Source organism: Onthophagus taurus, chromosome 6 (genome assembly GCF_036711975.1).
Source record: "Onthophagus taurus isolate NC chromosome 6, IU_Otau_3.0, whole genome shotgun sequence".
Taxonomy (NCBI): domain Eukaryota; kingdom Metazoa; phylum Arthropoda; class Insecta; order Coleoptera; family Scarabaeidae; genus Onthophagus; species Onthophagus taurus.
In genome coordinates this window covers 5,165,331-5,188,013 of record NC_091971.1, presented here as the reverse complement: position 1 = coordinate 5,188,013, position 22,683 = coordinate 5,165,331, and the positions used below count along the sequence as shown (strand labels likewise).

At 33.1% G+C, this 22,683-nt stretch overlaps 1 protein-coding gene across 5 annotated transcripts in view; it reads right to left on the bottom strand.

Annotated features, from left to right (window-relative positions):
• LOC111420646 (four and a half LIM domains protein limpet) overlaps nt 1–22,683 on the bottom strand; it is a 65,315-nt gene that overhangs the window by 24,433 nt on the left and 18,199 nt on the right. For 4 of the 5 annotated variants that reach the window (XM_071197049.1, XM_071197045.1, XM_071197046.1 and 1 more), the window contains exons 3-5: nt 9,532–9,697; nt 9,314–9,475; nt 8,975–9,256 (exon numbers count right to left, since the gene is read on the bottom strand). In XM_071197049.1, the coding sequence (XP_071053150.1) occupies nt 8,975–9,256; nt 9,314–9,475; nt 9,532–9,697 (610 nt within the window). Of the gene's footprint in view, nt 1–8,974; nt 9,257–9,313; nt 9,476–9,531; nt 9,698–20,475; nt 20,677–22,683 lie in introns of those variants that run through there. The other variant, XM_071197048.1, reaches the window with a different exon arrangement.

The window sequence follows — 22,683 nt, the reverse complement described above, 5'->3', positions numbered from 1 at the left end:
ATGTTATAACATATAAAAGCTTTTGGTGAAAATCAAAGAAATTTTTACGATCACTCAACATTTGTATACGATTTCTGTGTAAACACATAAAAGTAAAAAATCAAATTTTGAAACTGAAAATCGAGGCGATTTGTTTGACGACCAAGCAAAAACAACGGAATTAATGGTTACACGCGAGCTGTAATACCAATGAATCAACTGAAACCAAAAACGCGTTTCTGGTAAACTCCTGTATTTCGGTTGTTGCACACTGCACTGGTTTTGCCACGTTTATTCGAATCGAATAAAAAAAGTTTCCACCGTGGCGGCCGGGACCGAAATAACTTGAAAAGCGGCGACCCCGTATACATACTTCTCTCAAAAAGCTAACATTCTCTATCCTGTTGCGTGGCTGCATTATATTCACAGTTTAAATTTGCCCGGTTGTCGGATATATTTAGATCATTCCAGATGAAATCATCGCGGATATTTAACGTACATTTTTTTTGGCTAATGTTATTTTGAAATTTTTTTCAAAATTTTTAATTAATTTGTTGTTATGCCAAAACGAAAATTTTATCAATCAGATATCTTTTCGAAATCTTCAAATAAACTTTAACTCGAAATAATAGTAATTTACACCTAAGGTGTTTTTAGGATATTAAAAAAACGTTCTATGTTTCCTACAGTTTATCAAAATGGTGTATTCATCAGAGTATGCTAAGCATGCTCACAAGATATCCAGAGAGATCACAACGACTAAGGCGAGAATTTTGATCATAATTAATCAAGCTCTAATATAGATCTGGATTAGCTCATCCAGATCATGAGAAAACAAAATCTGGATGGCCGAAATGCAATATGTTTGACTAACTTTGTATTGGTGTGATTTTTAGTTCAATATCATATTAATTGTAGCGATTTCGGTTCAAACCAGAATAGACAATGTATGATTTTGCATCTCTGCTTAATAAGGCAAAACCATACCTTCACTGTTCTAATCATAGCCGAGATCTCTTCTAACCAAAACGGTGTAAATTGCTTATCGTCAATGTTTCATGAAAATGGCTATTGACACGCATTGTAGATTTATGTACAAGAGAACCTTCTACTTAGCATCAGTGATGGGCGTTGGGTAAATACCCGGCGGGTAGGTATTTCTAAAATGGGTATTTACTCCGGCCCAGGGTAAATACCCAAGCAGTGGGTACAAAAGTGAAGCCAGTAAGAATATATCAGATTCCGTTGAAGACGAGGAATTGTCAACAATCAAAGACGTATTATTATTAGACGAATCTGTCGTAATTTAGATTAGATCAAGTATTATGATTATTATCATCAAGCAGCCTTCTCCGTCCACTGTTGGACTATTCTGTTCTATTCCATTCAATTCTGTGCGGACTGAATTTAATTGTTGGTCATACTTTTGACGTCTACTTCGTCTGTTTTGTCCCCTGCTCCTTCTTCATTCATTAGTTCAATTCATTAGGTCTTCATTTCGTATATACTCCCTCAGAGTTAGACCCAGGATGGACCTCCCCATCTATCTTTGCGTTACTTGGACCCTCCTGGCAGTGGCTACCGTTAACGTTAAAGTTTCGGAGCCTTATGTCATAACCGGAAACACGCATTGATTGCACGAACCTCATAGCCAAGATATACATAGCTGTCAACCCTCTTAATCTCATTATATCCAATGTTGATGTTAGAGCTGGGAACAAGATTTATCATAAATTTTGATTTCTCCTTGTTGATATTTAGCCCAACTCTAGCACACATCTCCTTTAAGTCGTTCAGCATTAGTTTAATCTCTCCAAGGCTATCCGATATAAGAACTATATCGTCCGCGTAGCGCAAATTACTTAAGCATATGCAATCAATGTTTATGCTTTTCTGGGTCCAATCCAGTGGTCTAAATGCACTCTGAGGACTGTGATGAATAACTTGGGTTCAACAGTGTATCGCCTTGTTTTATTCACAATCAGTACTTTACTACTTCTACTCTCTTCAGTAAGTTATAAATACCACTAAATACCCATCTTGGGTAAATACCCCCGGGAATATATCCAGGAAATTTACCCTTGAAAATAAATATCTGGGTATTTAACAACATTTCTTAGCATGCACGTGGTCCGATGTTGTTGCCTTTATAAAGATCAGTCGCCTGCGCTGGATGGAACACGTCTAGAGAATGAAAGATAAACGAGAAACGTGCAATTATCTGGAGGTTTATTAGTATTTAGGTTGTTGGTATTAGGACGGCCGGTGGCAGGAGAAGAAAACAATGAGGGCAGTATTTTGTATCTTCCAGACACCATATGTATACATTCGATAAAGATAAAGTAAAAGCAATTGTAAAAAATTTAATGATTTTAGCGACTTTGATTTAGAAGTTATATTGATGAGATTAAAAAAATCAAATTCTCATCTACAGGTATGATGGTTTCTTTATAATCCCTTTTCAGTAAACGATAAGACGTTTAATCTGCGAGCAAGGTTATTAATATAAGCTTTTCTTTTGAGTCAGAGAAAATCAGAAAGTTGTCTTTGTATTCTACAGCGTAAAATATGCTGGATAGATTGTTTTGGAGCTACGCAGTCATATTGATACGATGGCAACACTCCTCATTTGTGGAAGCTGTCACCACAGATTCCATGTTCCATATTCTAGTCCAAATCCTTTTCATTCTTGGTTAGGTTGGGTTGGGTTTAGTCCAAATCCTTTTCATTCTTGGTTGGAAAGGATCTATTGGTTTATTCCTGATGGTGCTTTGGCATTCCAGTCTTTTTTCCACTCTGACTTGATGTTGTAGCTGTTTCTAGCCAATCCCTTTTCAATAAACGATAAGACGTTTAATCTGCGAGTAAGGTTATTAATATAAGCTTTTCTTTGGAGTCAGAAAAAATCAGAAAGTTGTTTTTGTATTCTACAGCGTAAAATATGCTGGATAGATTGTTTTGGAGCTACGCAGTCATATTGATATGATGGCAACACTCCTCATTTGTGGAAGCTGTCACCACAGATTCCATGTCCCGTATTCTAGTCCAAATCCTTTTCATTCTTGGTTAGGTTGGGTTGGGTTTAGTCCAAATCCTTTTCATTCTTGGTTGGAAAGGATCTATTGGTTTATTCCTGATGGTGCTTTGGCATTCCAGTCTTTTTTCCACTCTGACTTGATGTTGTAGTTGTTTCTAGCCAATTCCTCAGCAAGATTTAATGGAATGTGAGATCTGAAGCTATTCACGATAAAGTGGGTTGTCAGTTATGTTTTTGAACTCTTTTAGGAGAGCATTCTTTTTTCGCAGGTATAGCTATATTCCTTGCCGTTGGGAGTCAGTGTAAAAGAGTGGATTTAAGACATCCTGAGATTGTCATCATAGTCGAGTTCAGCTGAGTGTATGGAGTATTTTGCAGCAGAATAAACCAGTGACATCGCAGTTTGATTGCTGCGATGGTTTCCATGTGGATGTTATGGCGAGTTCGAATTTTTGCAGATATATTCTCTAGATAGGTATTTTTTAAACGAGACGTTCTGAACAAGGTGATGCGTGAGGTTATGAAATATATTTTATATTTCAGCATATTAAACATCATAAAATTTGTTTATTACACAAAATTGTTGTTTTCTCAAATCAATCATACAAATATTACAAGATTTTACGATTCATAAAGTTCGAAAAGCTTTTGATTAACGACCAAAAAATTTCTCGCCCGGTTTAAATTTAAAATAAACGGAAACCGATTTTTTAAGTACGAATAAATTGGCGCTCTTATAATAGCAAAAATAAACACACTCTCTCTCTCTGGGATAATTTAAAAACGTTTTTTTTTAGCGTCCAGATTGGAAAATGTAGAGAAATTGAGACTTTGCAAGCAACCGAAATCTGACGTAATCGTTTTTCGACCTCGCCCTATTTCTTACATCTCGAATCTTGAAATGCTTTTAACATTTCATATTGATTCACTTAGTATTAACAATAAACAGTTCGCATAAAGAGTGTTTGTTTGAATTTATTTGTTAGATGGGCCGTGTGCAGAATTGTTTTGATGGATGATTTTTTAAAATCGATTATTTCTATTTTTTTTTTTTTTGTGTAATGTAAACGTTGATGGATTGTTATGAAAATATTTATAACGTCTCGATGAAAGATTCGTTTTTGATGAGATGTATTTAAAAAAGAAAATAAATTGAGATTTTGTAGAAAATTCTTAGTGTGGAGTATCATAAAAGCGCGAAAGTTGAACCATTTGGTGGAACAAAAATAGAAGTAGACACGCAATCCGAGAACTAAGTTGTTAATTTTCGCGGCAAGACTTTTATCGCCCTCGTTTACGTAATCCTAAAAAAAATTTTAAAAGTTATTTTCAAGTTACCCCAACTTAGAAATTTCGTTGTAATTTAAATCGGGCTTTACTCCCCCTCTGTGGACTAAAATAAAAATAGTTATGTTCCATTTTATACGCGGGGCTTTGGAAATAATCGTGGGGAGTAACCGCAAAGTTATGTGAAACGAACGAGAAGCTTCGTTACTTCGTATCTCGCCCACGCAATTTATAATTCTGGCCAATTTTCACACGACCCCAAGACACGCAACGTAACTCAAAAGAAAGTTGAAACGGCAAAAAAATATATATTTTATCCTCAACATTCTTTCCAAGATTCTCAATCAAATTAATACTTCACATCGATCAAAGTCTTTTTGATTTATGCAGCTCCATTTGTTATTGTCAACAGAAAATTATTTTAATTTCATCAATAATTCCTCATTTTACATTTTTAAAATTAAAATAAATTAAATAGATTATTTAATTAATTAAGTTACAAAACTTAGTTTGAAACGCCATCTCTAAAACATTTTCCGAAGCATTTAACACAACTCTTTAGATCTCTAATCTTGTTATATAGGCAACCACTTTAACGCAATTTCATTTAAAACTCTTAAATTTCTAATAACTTTAATAAAACTAATTTTTATATTATAGCTTCCCTTAAAAGTAATGTTATATAATTTATTTCGAACTACAAGTAAAAATATACCTAGAATTAAAAAAAAAATAACTATTTAGAAATTAATAACCATTAATTATGAATCACTACGTTTAAAGGTTCACAGTTCAAGGTACAAAATTAAAAAACTCCTTGAAAAAGACCTTTACTTACGCTCAAAAACTTCCTTGTAGAATTCCAACTGTAAAACTAACTGAAATACGTAACGAAACTTGGGCGAGAAATGTATGTGGGATAATTGTATCTAATGGACTAATTGCGAGAGGAATATATTTTGGAATACTGATGCATCGGCGCGTGTGCGACTGAAATACATTATAGAGACGGTATTTTCAATTTTAGTTTCTATAGTATTAGCCAATACAATATTCGGATGAGTTATAGTCAAAAAATACATTTTAGGTAAAAAGTTGCAATTAAAAGTATTGTGGAGGAAAAAAGAAGCTAATTTTCCAATAAAAATGGAATTGTTTTTTTTAATATCCATCGAATAATGATTTGCTATAAACAGCTAAAATAACGAATTTTATAAATTAACACATTTATGTATTTTCCTCGATTTTTATGCATCTGAGAGCAAAAGTGAAAAGAGCAATATTGTTAAGAATAAAATTTGCTATATCTTTTATTGTAACAATTTTTTTGCAATATGCCCCGAATCCGATAAGTTACCATCAAGAGTATGTAAAAATCGGAAATCATCCAATTTTGACATTTATGATTTTTTCTGGATATTTGTGCACCTAGAAGAAAAATGAAGAAGAGCAATATCGCTAAGAATACAATTTACTACAACTTTTATTCTAAAAGTTTTTTTGTAATACGTTCCCAATCCCATGTATTACCATCAATACCGTGTAAAACCACAGATTTATCTAATTTTCATATTTTCGTATTTTTCTCAATCTTCATGCATCTGAGAGCAAAAGTAATAGAGAGCAATATTGTTAAGAATAAAATTTGCTATAACTTTTGTTCTAACAATTTTTTTGTAATATGCCCCGAATCTTATGAGTTACCATCAAGAGTATGTAAAAATCCGAAATCATCCAATTTTGACATTTATGATTTTTTCTGGATATTTATGTATCTGGGAGAAAAAGTGAAGAAGAGCAATATTGTTAAGAATACAATTTGCTACAACTTTTATTCTAAAAGTTTTTTTGAAATCAGTTCCCAATCCCATGTGTTACCATCAATACCATGTAAAACCACAGATTTATCTAATTTTCATATATTCGCATTTTTCTCGATCTTTATGCGTCTGAGAGCAAAAGTAAAATAGAGCAATATTGTTAAGAATAAAATTTGCTATAACTTTTGTTCTAACAATCTTTTTGCAACATGCCCCAAATCTTATGAGTTACCATCAAGTGTATGTAAAAATCCGAAAACATCCAATTTTCACATTTATGATTTTTTCTGGACCATTATGCATCTAGGAGAAAAAGTGAAGAAGAGCAATATTGTTAAGAATACAATTTGCTACAACTTTTATTCTAAAAGTTTTTTTGAAATCAGTTCCCAATCCCATGTGTTACCATAAATACCATGTAAAACCACAGATTTATCTAATTTTCATATATTCGCATTTTTCTCGATCTTTATGTGTCTAAGAGCAAAAGTAAAAGAGAACAATATTGTTAAGAATAAAATTTGGTATAACTTTTGTTCTAACAATTTTTTTGCAATATGTCTCGAATACTATAAGTTACCATCAAGAGTATGTAAAAATCCGAAAACATCCAATTTTCATATTTATGATTTTTTCTGGACATTTATGCATCTAGGAAAAAATGTAAAGAAGAGCAATATTGCTAAGAATACAATTTGCTACAACTTTTATTCTAAAAGTTTTTTTGTAATATGGTCCCAATCCCATGTGTTACCATCAATACCATGTAAAACCATAGATTTATCGAATTTTGATATTTTCGTATTTTTCTCAATATTTATGCGTCTGAGAGGAAAAATAAAAGAGAGCAATATTGTTAAGAATAAAATTTGCTACAACTTTTGTTCTAACAATTTTTTTGTAATATGCCTCAAATCCTATGAGTTACCATCAAGAGTATGTAAAAATCCGAAAACATCCAATTTTCACATTTATGATTTTTTCTGGACATTTATGCATCTAGGAGAAAAAAAGTGAAGAAGAGCAATATTGCTAAGAATACAATTTGCTACAACTTTTATTCTAAAAGTTTTTTTGTAATATGGTCCCAATCCCATGTGTTACCATCAATACCATGTAAAACCACAGATGTATTTAATTTTCATATTTTCGCATTTTTCTCGATCTTTATGCGTCTGAGAGCAAAAGTAAAAGAGAGCAATATTGTTAAGAATAAAATTTGCTACAACTTTTGTTCTAACAATTTTTTTTGCAATATGCTCCGAATCCTATGAGTTACCATCAAGAGTATTTAAAAATCCGAAAACATCCAATTTTCACATTTATGATTTTTTCTGGACATTTATGCATCTAGGAAAAAAAGTGAAGAAGAGCAATATTGCTAAAAATACAATTTTCTATAACTTTTATTGTATAAGTTTTTTTGTAACATGTTCCCAATCCCATGTGTTACCATCAATACCATGTAAAACCATAGATTTATCAAATTTTCATATTTTCGTATTTTTCTCAATATTTATGCATCCGACAGCAAAAGTAAAAGAGAGCAATATTGTTAAGAATAAAATTTGCTATAACTTTTGTTCTAACGATTTTTTTGTAATATGCCCCGAATCCTATGAGTTACCATCAAGAGTATGTAAAAATCCGAAAACATCCAATTTTCATATTTATGATTTTTTCTGGACCATTATGCATCTAGGAGAAAAAGTGAAGATGAGCAATATTGCTAAGAGTACAATTTGTTACAACTTTTATTCTAAAAGTTTTTTTGAAATATGTTCCCAATCCCATGTGTTACCATCAATACCATGTAAAACAAGATTTATCTAATTTCCATATTTTCGCATTTTTCTCGATCTTTATGCATCCGACAGCAAAAGTAAAAGAGAGCAATATTGTTAAGAATAAAATTTGCTACAACTTTTGTTCTAACAATTTTTTTGCAATATGCCCCGAATCCTATGAGTTACCATCAAGAGTATGTAAAAATCCGAAAACATCAAATTTTCATATTTATGATATTTTCTGGACCATTATCCATCTACGAGAAAAAGCGAAGAAGAGCAATATTGCTAAGAATACAATTTGCTACAACTTTTATTCTAATAGTTTTTTTGTAATATGTTCCCAAGCCAATGTGTTATCATCAATACCATGTAAAACCACAGATCTATCTAATTTTCGTATTTCTCTCGATCTTTATGCGTCTGAGAGCAAAAGTAAAAGGAGCAATACTGTTAAGAATAAAATTTGCTACAACTTTTATTCAAAAAGTTTTTTTGTAAGATTCATCTAATTCTCATATTTCTCAATCAACATCAGAATTAGACAACTTTGAACACTGTTCGAATCATAAAAATGAACGTATTATATTAAGAGTTAATTATATTAAGATGTTAATAATAGTGGGAAAAATGTTTGATTGAAAAAGTTAAAACCTCGAGGAAATTATAAAATATCCAACCAAATATTGATTTTCTTTTGAAACATGAAAATCTAAAATGTAAACGTTATTATGTTATTATACACCCAATCAACTTTGTTGAAATAATAAATTTTAGTAAAGGAAAATATAATAATACTCCGATTTTATATTCAGTTTTTATGAATAAAGTTATGAAATTGAGTGTTCTATAAACTTATTATTTATAAACTCATTCTGAAATTTTCGAGATTCTTTTCTAAACTATTTTTTTTTGATAAATTCTTTCCTTAATTTTTTTTTGGTTCGTAAGCATCAAACCTCAACAAGACATAAACGCGATCATAAACACGAAAGCTTCGTATATTTTTATTGGTCGTCAATATTTGGTTGATCCCTAAACAGAAAAAAAATCTCATTTCTTACCTCATCACAGCCAGCACATCTGGGTTTTAACAATTCGGAATAGTGACGTTCGCAATACAAATTTTCCTCGTGAACGCAATACGCTAAATCAACCAACAACTCATAACATTGATGGCACTTAAAACAAGCGGGATGCCATAAGGATGAACCCATCCTCGCAGCTGATACGCAAGGCATTTGTGGGATTAAAGGTTTATTACATCCGGTGCACGAATTTCCTGGAGGCGCGAGTCTTGCAAATCCTATATCTAAAGCTATTTCATTTCGAGCTGTGATAAAATCCTAAAAAAAATTAATCAAAATTATTTATTTAAATTTGTTTTAAATGTTTAGTTTTACTTCATATCCGCTTTTATTCGATGATTCGACGTGTTTACAAGCACTATAAGCTAAATCTTGCCTAGGTAATTGTTTAACCATTCTTTCACATCTTAATGATTCTCCTTTTGTTCCTAATCTTGGTACTTCGTGTGTTGGCAACGTTGAATAAAATTGTTCGATCTAAAAAAAAATTGTTGGAGTTAAAAAGTTAAAAAAAAAATCAATTTTATTCTTACTTGTCGCGCTGTTAATCCAGGGGGTACAAAAGAATATCCTAAAGATCTAGGGTCAGCTATTCCTGCTTCTAAAGTTGTCGTATTTAAACCAAGTCGAATTTTCGCACCTTGTTCTGCTACGATTTCGTGGTTGTCCCGAGTACATTTGCATCCCTTGCATTCTTTTCTGTAAATAAAAAATAAATGTATCAGAAGATAAAGGGTTTAATTATTAAAATGACTCAAAATTGGGTAATAAATTTAGATTGATGTAACGGTGGGAAGTGATAAAAGACCTTTTACGACATCGACATTTTATCGAAGCGATAAAATCAGAACCCTTAGGGAAGTACTAAAAATGTCGTGACCTTTCTCATTAGAAATAATTGGCAAATAACATAAATCCGGCTCCTCCACCTAAATATAAAGTTAAATCTAATTCACAACTTCATAAAAACACAACAATGTTGCAAGTTACATCATCTTTATTACAACAATAAACTCCCCAAGATTGCGTATTCTCCTTAAATCGTCTCGAAACGAACGATTTTCGATCATAAACTTGAAGAAACAAGACGTATTTGACCCACTCCTTAACTTAATCCCAATTTATAACCTCGCAATTTATATCTTTTGAGTCGTAACGCTAAATTCACTGAAAACGTTCAAGTTAAAAACGTATTTTTAAATATTTACCTTAAATATAGTTTAAGATAACAAAGGTTGTGAAAATTTGCTTTTTTAATGAAATATTTGTTTAAACAAAAATTAAATTTAATAAGTCATATTTATGTCGAACGATTATAAAATAATCTCTCGAAAATCGAGGGAACACTTCAACGGAGCGGATTGAACTATTTATAAACGAACACGTTGACACACACGGACGTAGGAGGAGAAATGAGCCTGAATGTCAAACATGCCAAAAAACAGAATGGAACATCTGCGGCAGGTTTACGTCCGGGTTTTGGTTTGGTCTCGTAACGGTTTAAAGGAGGCGATTCATACTGTCGAAACACAAGAGATTCATAGCTAAGAAAACACCGTTAGAGAATGAGACTCCATTTCTCGCGTTTATCATAACGAGAGAGGCGGAAATGAGTCGCTGGATGATTTTCGAAATAATATTTGCTAAAACAAACGTTCGAGTTTCTTAGAAATACTTTTATGGTCGTTGTAGATGTTTTTAGAAAGGTCGATTTGAACATTAATCGATTTTCATTTTCTAAGATCTCGGTTTGGATTGGAAAATTGATTTCATGATTAAATCGTATTTATTATGATAATGTTAAAAACACATTAAACAAGAAGAATCATTGAAGAAATCAGTTCTACAAGGTTATAATTTTTATTTATGACATAATCTCTAACGACCAATCTGTCATTCCTCAAACTGACAGTTTTTTCTATACAGGAGGTGTTTGTTGCAATTATTTTAGCTTGGTGCGATACCTCTTTTTTCTAGTCCTCAATGAAGACTGTCTTCTGAATCTTCTCACTCCTAGCCTCAAATCAGCTTGCACGTTATTTAGCCATCATCTGCACAATCGTCCCAGAAGAAGTCTGGCCTTCCTTACTTCGGTTGTAAAATGTGATTTATCATATAATTGCGCGATAAATTCGATTGAGGTTCGCCCCTTCCATTTCTCATGCGCATGTGCCTAGCTGATGGCCCTTTCTAGAGTTAGGTTGAACAACGTACAGGACAAGGCATCCTCTTTGCCTGAGGTCGCATCTCATCACAAGCTCTCTCGAGACGCTCCTGGTCACCTTTATTACACCCCTGGTTTGCCGGAGTTATCCTTACCAGTCGGATAAGATTTTTCTGTATAATGAGGATCCGCAGTGTATTGTATAAGTATTGTATTTCATATTCTTTTACCTTTAAGGCTTTCCATCTCAACGCCAATCAATCTCACATTTTTCATCATTTTCACATTTATGATTTTTTCTGGATATTTATGCATCTGGGAGAAAAAGTGAAGAAGAGCAATATTGTTAAGAATACAATTTGCTACAACTTTTATTCTAAAAATTTTTTTGTAATATGTTCCCAATCCCATGTGTTACCATCAATACCATGTAAAACCACAGATTTATCTAATTTTCACATTTTCGCATTTTTCTCGATCTTTATGCATCTGAGAGCAAAAGTAAAAGAGAGTAATATTGTTAAGAATAAAATTTGCTATAATTTTTGTTCTAACAATTTTTTTGCAATATGCCCCGAATCCTATGAGTTACCATCATGAGTATGTAAAAATGCGAAAACATCCAATTTTCATATTTATGATTTTTTCTGGACCATTATGCATCTGGGAGAAAAAGTGAAGAAGAGCAATATTGTTAAGAATACAATTTGCTACAACTTTTATTCTAAAAATTTTTTTGTAATATGTCCCCAATCCCATGTGTTACCATCAATACCATGTAAAACCACAGATTTATCTAATTTTCATATTTTCGCATTTTTCTCGATCTTTATGCATCTGAGAGCAAAAGTAAAAGAGAGTAATATTGTTAAGAATAAAATTTGCTATAACTTTTGTTCTAACAATTTTTTTGCAATATGCCCCGAATCCTATGAGTTACCATCATGAGTATGTAAAAATGCGAAAACATCCAATTTTCATATTTATGGTTTTTTCTGGACCATTATGCATCTGGGAGAAAAAGTGAAGAAGAACAATATTGTTAAGAATACAATTTGCTACAACTTTTATTCTAAAAAATTTTTTGTAATATGTCCCCATCCCATGTGTTGCCATCAATACCATGTAAAACCACAGATTTATCTAATTTTCATATTTTCGCATTTTTCTCGATCTTTATGCATCTGAGAGCAAAAGTAAAACAGAGTAATATTGTTAAGAATAAAATTTGCTATAACTTTTGTTCTAACAATTTTTTTGCAATATGCCCCGCATCCTATGAGTTACCATCATGAGTATGTAAAAATGCGAAAACATCCAATTTTCATATTTATGATTTTTTCTGGACCATTATGCATCTGGGAGAAAAAGTGAAGAAGAGCAATATTGTTAAGAATACAATTTGCTACAACTTTTATTCTAAAATTTTTTTTGTAATATGTCCCCAATCCCATGTGTTACTATCAATACCATGTAAAACCACAGATTTATCTAATTTTCATATTTTCGCATTTCTCTCGATCTTTATGCATCTGAGAGCAAAAGTAAAAGAGAGCAATACTGTTAAGAATAAAATTTGCTATAACTTTTGTTCTAACAATCTTTTTGCAACATGCCCCAAATCTTATGAGTTACCATCAAGTGTATGTAAAAATCCGAAAACATCCAATTTTCACATTTATGATTTTTTCTGGACATTTATGCATCTAGGAGTAAAAGTGAAGAAGAGCAATATTGCTAAGAATACAATTTGCTACAACTTTTATTCTAAAAGTTTTTTTGTAATATGTTCCCAATCCCATGTGTTATCATCAATACCATGTAAAACCACAGATTTATCTAATTTTCATATTTTCGCATTTTTCTCGATCTTTATGCATCTGAGAGCAAAAGTAAAAGAGAGTAATATTGTTAAGAATAAAATTTGCTATAACTTTTGTTCTAAAATTTTTTTTGCAATATGCCCCAAATCTTATGAGTTACCATCAAGAGTATGTAAAAATCCGAAATAATCCAATTTTCACATTTACGATTTTTTCTGGATATTTATGCACCTGAGAAAAAAACTAAAGAAGAACAATATTGTTAAGAATGTAATTTGCTACAACCTTTATTCTAACAATCTCTTAGTCCCGAATCCCATGAGTTACCATCAAGAGTATGTCAAATTCAGAACGTGTTTGTTGCAATTATTTAGCTTGGTGCGACAGCTCCTGTAGAGCCTCGACCTTCGTCACCTCTTTTTTTTAGACCTCAACGCAGACTGTCTTCTGAATCTTCTCACTCCTAGCCTCAAACCAGCTTGCACGTCGTTTAGCCATCATCTGCGTCATCAGGAGCATCTGGGTCATCTGCGATCGTCCCAGAAGAAGTCGTCGATCCTCGGGTTTCTGTCGGTATGCTCTGTCTGTATGGTCAAGTCATCTAAGTCCGGCCTTCTTTAGCAAATTGTACCCTTAACACAATGATCTGTAACATTTTTGCTCCCAGATGCATCAATGTGGAGAATTTTTCAAAAATATGAAAATTAGAAGAGTGTTAAAAAAATCGGTATCTGCATAACAAGTCCATATTATGTATGCTAGGCATTGCGTTGTTCGATTTAACAATGTTCCTCCCTGTCGTATTTCAATGCTTTTGATGGCCCTTTCTAGAGTTAGGTTAAACAACGTACAGGACAAGGCATCCTCTTTGCCTGAGGTCGTATCTTACCACAAGCTCTCTCGAGACGCTCTCGGCCACCTTTATTACATTCCTGGTATTTGCCAGCGTCATCATTACCAGTCGGATCAGATTTTACAATCCGTAACTATGTCTTCATATCTTACGTTGCATCTTCCCTCTTTTATCTGCGTTCTTCTCTCGTGTCCCTGGATGTCCCTACCCCTTCCCTGTCGCTTCCCCCCCACATCACCACCCCTTCTCTTCTTCTGTTATATATCTCTGCCTCCGAATAACCCGTCCTGTTCTAATATTCCTTCCAACACTCATTTCATCCACCTTCACTTTCTCCCTCACAATGTTTCTTCGTGTTTCCTTCGCCAGACCCAGAACCCACCTCCAGTACCGATTCCGTATGTCCTCTTCATCATTGCACTCCTCACCAACCCACCAAACAGATCCTCTTTCTGATGTCCCTTCCAAACACTCTCTCATCTCATCTCCAGACCTGCCCCATCACCTTGTTTGCCCTTTTAACCATCTCTCTCACATGCGCCGCGTCCTTGCTATCAATCTCTCTCTCCTCCCATCTTCATTCCTCCCTCTTTCTTCTCCCCTCTTTGCAGAACTTCATAATCTTTATCTTTGCTATATTCATCCCACTCATTTCCGCCTCATCCTTCACCACAACCACCATGTCATCCGCGTACGCTAGCACGTGCACTTTTCTCCCTCTTCACCTTATGTTTGTTTTATTGAGATCAATCACCTCCTGGGATTTTATACGAAGTTTGTGTGGGGTAAAATAAATGGGTTAAAAAATAAATAAGCTTTTAATAAAAATCAATTTTGAAAAGATTGAATTTAATTATTTGAAATCTTAAAATCGATGATTTAACAATTGTGGAATTTTGGTGCCTTATGTAAGTAGAAACAACACTAGCGGTCTCTGTATGTGTGTATATACAAGGGCTATAATTAAACAATTTTGGCAGGTTATGCCCGAATTAGTCACAGTCGTAAATTCCGGAACTGCCGCTTGCCGATATAATCCAACACAATGTTTTCTTCCAATATGATTCCGAGTTATTTTCGACACACTCCTTTCCCATTAAAACAATAAGAAGAAGCGAACCGTAGTCGTGAACGCTAAAACTCCTCACCTGGCCAATGCCAAAAGTTTATGACGGATGTTGTCGGTCGTAAAAAATCGAAATGAGAATGTTAGCGCACAATAAACCGACTCTTGGCTCTCGTATTTTAACTGTTTAAGCAAAAACGTTTCTTTTTTACTTGTCAAGGTCTCGATATCTCGTTCACAGTTTACTCACTTCCGCTTGATATTGTAATTTTATAAAATATCGTTTAAACTGTTTTTAGAAAACTAAGAATTTCGATATGATTTTGTAATATTTAAAGTTTAAATTTGATAAATTGAACTGAAATGGATGGGTATTTTTCACTGTGCGATTTGTGAGTTCTGTCATAATATTTAGATTTCTTTTCGCGTTTTACTTAATCTCCCATTTGCAGAAAATTTCAAACAATGTACGTTATTTTGTCTAAAAGAAAATGTAAATTGAAACCAAAGCATTAATTTTTTTTTGTTGGCAAAAAAGCTTTGAAGGATAATAAATCTTTATGTCCTGAAATTTGAAACTAAAAATAATTTTAAGTCTTAAAATAAATAAAGTTAAACAAACATCTCAAATTCAAGTTTAATTAAGATTTTCACATCATCGTCTTTGTTTTGTTGTATTCAAAGAATTTCACACAAACTCACACGATTTCTTAAGTGTGCTCAAAGAAACAAAGTCGAATTAAGGTTATTCATAAAAAAGCGGTAAAATTCGGTGAAAACCTCCAAAAGATTTTATTTGATGAACTTGAATTTTCAAAGCCAATTTTCTATGACTCGTTTAAAAGCCTGTGAAATATGGCAGCTATATAAAATATAATATAGCGTGAATAACATTAAAGTGTTTATTGTCGAACCATTATATTTTAAATAAACGCTACAATAATATTTTATGCAATTATTGAATAAAGAATACATTAAAGTAAAATAAAGTGAGTAACGAAAGCGTTAGTTAAGATCGAGTTTCTAGTCGGTTTAAAAGCTAACGCCAGTCAAAATATTTAACGTCCCAGCGCCAATTCAATTTCTCAATTAATGTTATTCCAGGAGGGGATATAAATTAAGTGACGAGAGACGTCGTCTCGGCCCCTTTGGCGTCCGACGATTAAAAACAAAGAGATCAACGGACTTCTTTTCTCAACGTGAATACCACGCATGCCACACCGAAGAATTGGTCGGACAAAAATATCAAAAACTAAAGAAAAACAAAATTCAAGTGAATTATCTTTATGAATGGAATTAAAAAATTTCAAAATTATGTTATCTTAGTTAAGCATTCAGGATTGATTTACGAGTTATTCTCTTAAAATGCACGTAGCGTCCTAGATATCGAGGCGACAAAATTAGTATGGCAATTAGGAATTCAGACACCAGATACTTTTAGAGACCGCGGATCGTTTTACGGAGCGAACGAATTGCTTACATTCCGCATAAATCACACTTTTTTTTAAATACATATGTATAAACGTGTTGAAAAATGTTGTGTTTACTATTCGCAACAAAAAAAAAATTCATGAGTTAAAAATATGATTTCTCAATTGAAATAAAATTAAAATTTAGAATTGTTTTTAATTCTCAGGATTAAGATGTAGATAAAGTTGCGAACCTTGGTCAAGCTGTGTTAATCCATAATCAAAGTTATGTCGAAATATCGTTATTGTAGCTGATTATGCCGAGGTTATCATCATATCAAGATGAAACGGTTCATTATAGTGCTAGAAGGGAAATGTATGATTTCATCTGATTAAGCCAAGGTCACTTGCGGCCGAGGCTATACAATTAATATCGGTATCCCGCCAAATCTGACGCCATATTATTGCGAGGAACGAAGGTATTGCCACAGAATAACCAGAAATGACACTGACGTCGATTTGTTTGATGTTGGGTTGGGATTATTTTGTGATTTGGATTTAAAATCCGCCATCTTATCGCGAGTTACCAAAAGAACAGAATCAAGGTCCGTTGAGTAAACATACTGTATAAGTATAATTTAGGAGTAGTAACGGTCGTTAGCTGTGTTAATCCATAATCAAAGTTATGTTGAAATATCGTTATTGTAGCTGATTATGCCGAGGTTATGATCATATCAAGATGAAACTGTTCATTATAGTGCTAGAAGGGAAATGTATGATTTCATCTGATTAAGCCAAGGTCACTTGCGGCCGAGGCTATACAATTAATATCAGTATCCCGCCAAATCTGACGCCATATTATTGCGAGGAAGCATGGTATTGCCACAGAATAACCAGAAATGACACTGACGTCGATTCGTTTAATGTTGGGTTGGGATTATTTTGTGATCTGGATTTAAAATCCGCCATCTTATCGCGAGTTACTAAAAGCACAGAATCAAGGTCCGTTGAGTAAACATACTGTATAAGTATAATTTAGGAGTAGTAACGGTCGTTACTGTTAGAAACTAAAGTAGTTTTTGGGATACACGACCAACACGACAAGGTTCGATAATTGAAAAAAGGCTTCCTTTTATCTTTACCAAGCTTTCGAAAATTTTATTTTTCCTTCCTCAAGGTAACTACAATATTGAGACAACAAAAAAAGTTACAAAAATGTATAAATTTATGTTAAGTTACTTACAAAAGTGGATTGCGCATAAAACTGAACCAAAGTTTAAACTGAGGAAACACAAAAGTAACAATTCGAGATCAAATACTACTAAAAACTGTGAAAAGTTAATTATAACAGTATGAAAATTGAATATTACTTACAATATCAAAATATTACAAAACCACGTTAAAATTCTACGTTAAAAGTTAAGACGCAATAATTAAGAAAGTTTTTATACACTGCAAAAAACTGGAAAGAACAAGGTTGACCAACCGTCGTCCCGGCAAAACACCAAAAAACACCAGAAACAGTGTTGGTTCGAAAATTTGAAATTTGAATTTGAAATGTGAAACTAATTTAAAAATGTAACTTTATACTATAATACTATAAATTTGAAAATCGTTTAAACTAGAAAACAAGAGAATCACCCTCCACATCTGTCTGATCCCTTCTACCCCAATCCTTCATAACAAGGTAACTGTAAATAGAACTAAGGTAATAAAACATCTCTAAGAATAATCTCTTAGAAGAAAATGATTCTTTGTCTACAATCTGGGAATTCTCAAAGTCAAAGTGGTGACCACTGACCAAAGTGGTCAGACTAGATTGACAATCACGTTTATGTTGTTTTATCCTAGCATCAAAATACTGACTGGTAGTACCTATATACGTTTTTTCACAATTATTGCAAGGAATCTTATAGATGATATTGGATTGTAGACTTTTGGGAACTAGATCTTTACTCCTAGAGAAACAAGTGGATAAAGATAAAGAGTTACATTTAGCGTTAGTGCAAGTGTAAAACTAGAACTAACACTATACCTAGAACTAGAATCATTCGGGTTTAGCCGTCTTTAGAGACGTGCGGCTAAACCCAAATGATTTTAGTTCTAGGTATAGTGTTAGTTCTAGTTTTACACTTGCACTGTCACTAGAAACATCCGCGTCCATTAGCGTCCTCAGACGCACGGCTAAACCCGAAACTTTCTAGTTGTAGGTCTAGTGTTAGTTCTAGTTTTACACTAGCACTGTTACTATGTAGAACTAACACTATACCTAGAACTAGAATCATTCGTGCGGCGTAGAGCTGAATGATTCTAGTTCTAGGTATAGTGTTAGTTCTACATAGTAACAGTGCTAATGTAAAACTAGAACTAACACTAGACCTAGAACTAGCAACATTCGGGGTTAGCCGAATGAAGACGTCTGAAGAGACGTACGGCTAAATCCGAATGTTTCTAGTTCCATAATATAATAAGGTCCATATAACCCATACTCAACAAACCTAGGCATAGAATAACGAGAAGTGACACTAGCGGTATCCCGAAAAATCTTTACCACCAATAGCAACATACCTTGGTAACTCGCTATAATATGACATCAGATGTGGCGGGTTACTGCCACTGTCACTTCTGGTTATTCTGTATATTGCTGCTATTGGTGGTAAATGAGGTTGTCTCTCTCATTCATTGTGCGTTCATCGCGCCTATGGTTCCTCGCGATAAGATGGCGGATTTTAAGTCGAGGTCATAAAACAAGATGCCGTCAACATCAAACGAATCGACGTCAGTGTCATTTCTGGTTATTCTGTGATCATATCTACACAGTGTTAATTAATTATCGTACCCGACGTCATCATTGTAAGTATGCAACCAATATCGCAAATCGCATATTGCAATACCAATACTGTGATAGTGGTTGCATACTTGTAATGATGACGTCGGTTACGATAATTAATTAACACATTGTATATGTATGCTAAAATGTATGATTTTTTCTGCCTCTACAATTAATATCACATCAATCCGAAACTGATCATCACATTGTTGCGCCTCGGCAGCAAGCAACCTCGGTTTTATTGATTGTGCAAGATGTATGTTTTTTTGTAATTAAGATGAGGTTGCTTGCAACCGAGGCTCTACAATTAATATCATATCAACACGAAACTGATCATCACATTGTTGCACCTCGGCTTCATTTAGTATAAAAGATGTATAATTTTATCTGATTAAGCCGAGATCGCTTTCAACTAAGGCTCTACAATTAAGATCATATCAACCCGAAGCTAATCATCACATTGTTGCACCTCGGCTTTTATTAAACTGGGAAATGAAAGATTTTATCTGATTAAGCCTCTACAATTATTAATATCATATTAATATGAAACTAATGATATTATAGAAAAAATATATGTAACTTTGTTTATAATTTTTTTAGGGATTTTTGATATTTTTCGTTTCAATATTTTTAAAGTACTCAGAAATGTTTGTGTTAATATTTGTTAACATTACTTTTGCCATAACGCAGTAAAATAAAAATAAAATGTAAAAATAGCGAATTTCATACATTTGTAAAAGTACGAACTAAAAAAATGATAAACTATTAACTCAGTTTGAATCATAACTTTGTACTTTCTTAGTACCATCATCCCGGTCAAACAACAACAAAAAGATTTTATCTTATTTACACAATAATTAACAAATTACCCTTGTATTTTAAATATACAAATAATTCTAAATATAAGTTAAACGCCAAAACTCGAATAAACAAAAAGCTCCCATCATTAAGTTAGTATTTTGTTGTTTAGAAAAAAATTAATTTATAAAACCACATGGTGCAGACAAAAAAAACAACGTGTTCTACAAAATATGTTTGAGTTAGATTATTTAAATCTAATCTATCTTTTTAATGAAAAACGACAACCGTATGTGAATAAAACATGAATTGCACGCCCGTGATTCACCGAAGTTTGTGCTAAATTTACTGCGACGATCTAAAAGAAATCGAATCGACTCAAACCCGCCTTCTTATTTTACTCCTTTTATTATCACTGTCTAAAAATAAACACCATAATCTCTAATCACAACGAGTCAAATAGACACCGAAAAAAATTAATTAATTAAAAAAATAATGTTGCAAAAAATTAGTTTATTAAAACAATAATAATACCTTGCAATTGGTAATAAATCCGGTCTGTCGAAAACTTTACAATACAATTGTACAATCCTAACGCAAGCTAAATGTAATCCGGGCCAGGGATGGACACATTCCGGAAAAGGTGGTAAAGTTGGTTGTTTCTTCGTTTCAGTCACCATATTTAAGAAATTCTTCTAATTTCTCAGGTAGAAGTAGTTTTTTTTCTTAAGAAATTTACTTTTAAAACAATAACACCAATTTAAAACTTTTTTGTTTTGAAAACTTTTTGTTTTACGAATTCCTTTTTATCAAACACTTTTTGCGTTTGAAAATTTAAAACAAATTTAACGATAACAAGTACTAATCACAAATGATAAAATCACAATTAAATCGATCCGAAAACGCATTCTTTTCGAGATGATTTACCGAAAGGCGCGTGTTTATTTTGAAATTTCGCGCTGCTTGCGAAGGCAGAGGCTCGTCGAAACGAAGTAGTTTGAGACTACGACAAAAACCGACTCGAATTCGAGGCGCTCGGAGTTTGCGCCAAACGGACTCGACAAAACGGACGCTTTATTTCCTCTAAAAACAATAAGATCTCCATCGTTTAAAGTCGATAACAAAACAGATAACAGCAAACAGTTATCTAATCCCTTTCTTTACACTATCATTTTTCACATTCTATTTTATAATTGTTACTGCGGATACCGGTGCGATCTTAAAGTTATCTTGGATGTTTTATTTTGCTGATAAGATTTTTTTAATAAGTAATCGGTAAGGTAAATGACACTTTATTGGGATTGTTGTAAAAGAAATAGGTTCTTATTCAATCCTTTAATTGGATCATAAATTAATAAATTACATTTCTTGCTTTTGAAGTTCAATATAAGGTAATATTAAATGGTTCATGGACTACAAGATCGCAAATGGGAGAATAATATCAAAAATTGGGAAAAGTAATAATTAATTGGAAAAAATGGCAAAAGTAAGCATCATAACGGACCAAATACTTAGGCTAGTACGATATAGAGAATAAAGAAGTGCCTAATGTTTATGAAACTACCACCAAGTGAATTAAATTATTCCAAATCTTCTCAAATATACCTTGAATGGACCAAGACTGGTTATCAACTGTACGCTACTCTTAGCCACACTATCCTTCCATGCCATGTTCACAAAACATACACACCTCTGCTTATTGTTGAGGAACTCCATTCCCTCTATCATTTCCTTTCTGTATATGTCGCAGGCAAATGGTTGTTTCAAGTAAATAGCTTTTTCCTAGTCAGATACTATCTGTCTAGGCATATAGTTTTATTCCCTTTATTTCAGTCTAAATTCTAGTTTCCTCGGCAAATAGGATATGGCTAAAATATTTTCAGGCAAATAGCTCTTTAAACTAACCCAACCCAACCCCAGGAATGTTTTATTTCTTTAAGGCCCACTTTTATCACCTCTTGATAAATTTATCCGATAGATAAATCCAGGTCTTAGCCAATGAGAGCGCTTAAAACCGCCGTAACCATGGCAACTATCCTCTAGATAGTTTATCAGGAGGATGGTAAAAGTGGGCCTAAGAGAGGCCTGCACTTCACAGTCACTGTTTTCTGGACAAGGTATGTCAAAATGCCAGTGCCAGCCTTCGAAATGTCAGTGCAGTACAAAAAGGTGTACTTGTTTCAAAAATAAGATAAAAATAAAAATAAGATGAAAATAAGATGAAATAGTAGATGCCATCCCAGCAACAATTGTCAAAACAAATTTTTGTATTTAGTATTTAAGTTGACAAGAAATAAATCGTTTATTTGTATTTTAATTAAACTTAATAAAAGTATAAAAGTTATGCATTTGTTGGAAATGATACGCAAATAATTTGATAACGATCTCTATTGCATTGTTGTATCGAAAAAATGGTATTTGCCTAAAACAAGCATAGACAGATACTATTTGTCTTGTCCAACACTATTTGCCTAGACATTTAATGATAAAACTGTATCGAACTACTATTTGCCTAGGCAGACAGTATTTGACTAGGAAAAAGCTATCTACTTGAAATAACCATTTGCCTGCGACATATACATACTTAGCCTTACACTCCTAAATGCCTAGTCAAGCTCTTCATGTTTATTGCCCTTTTATTTGTCATCCTCATACCTTCATCCATTCTTCTCATTCATGTTATAGTCAGAAAGCCACTCTTCATACTCCATTATAAATTAAATAATACAAATTCAATTCATA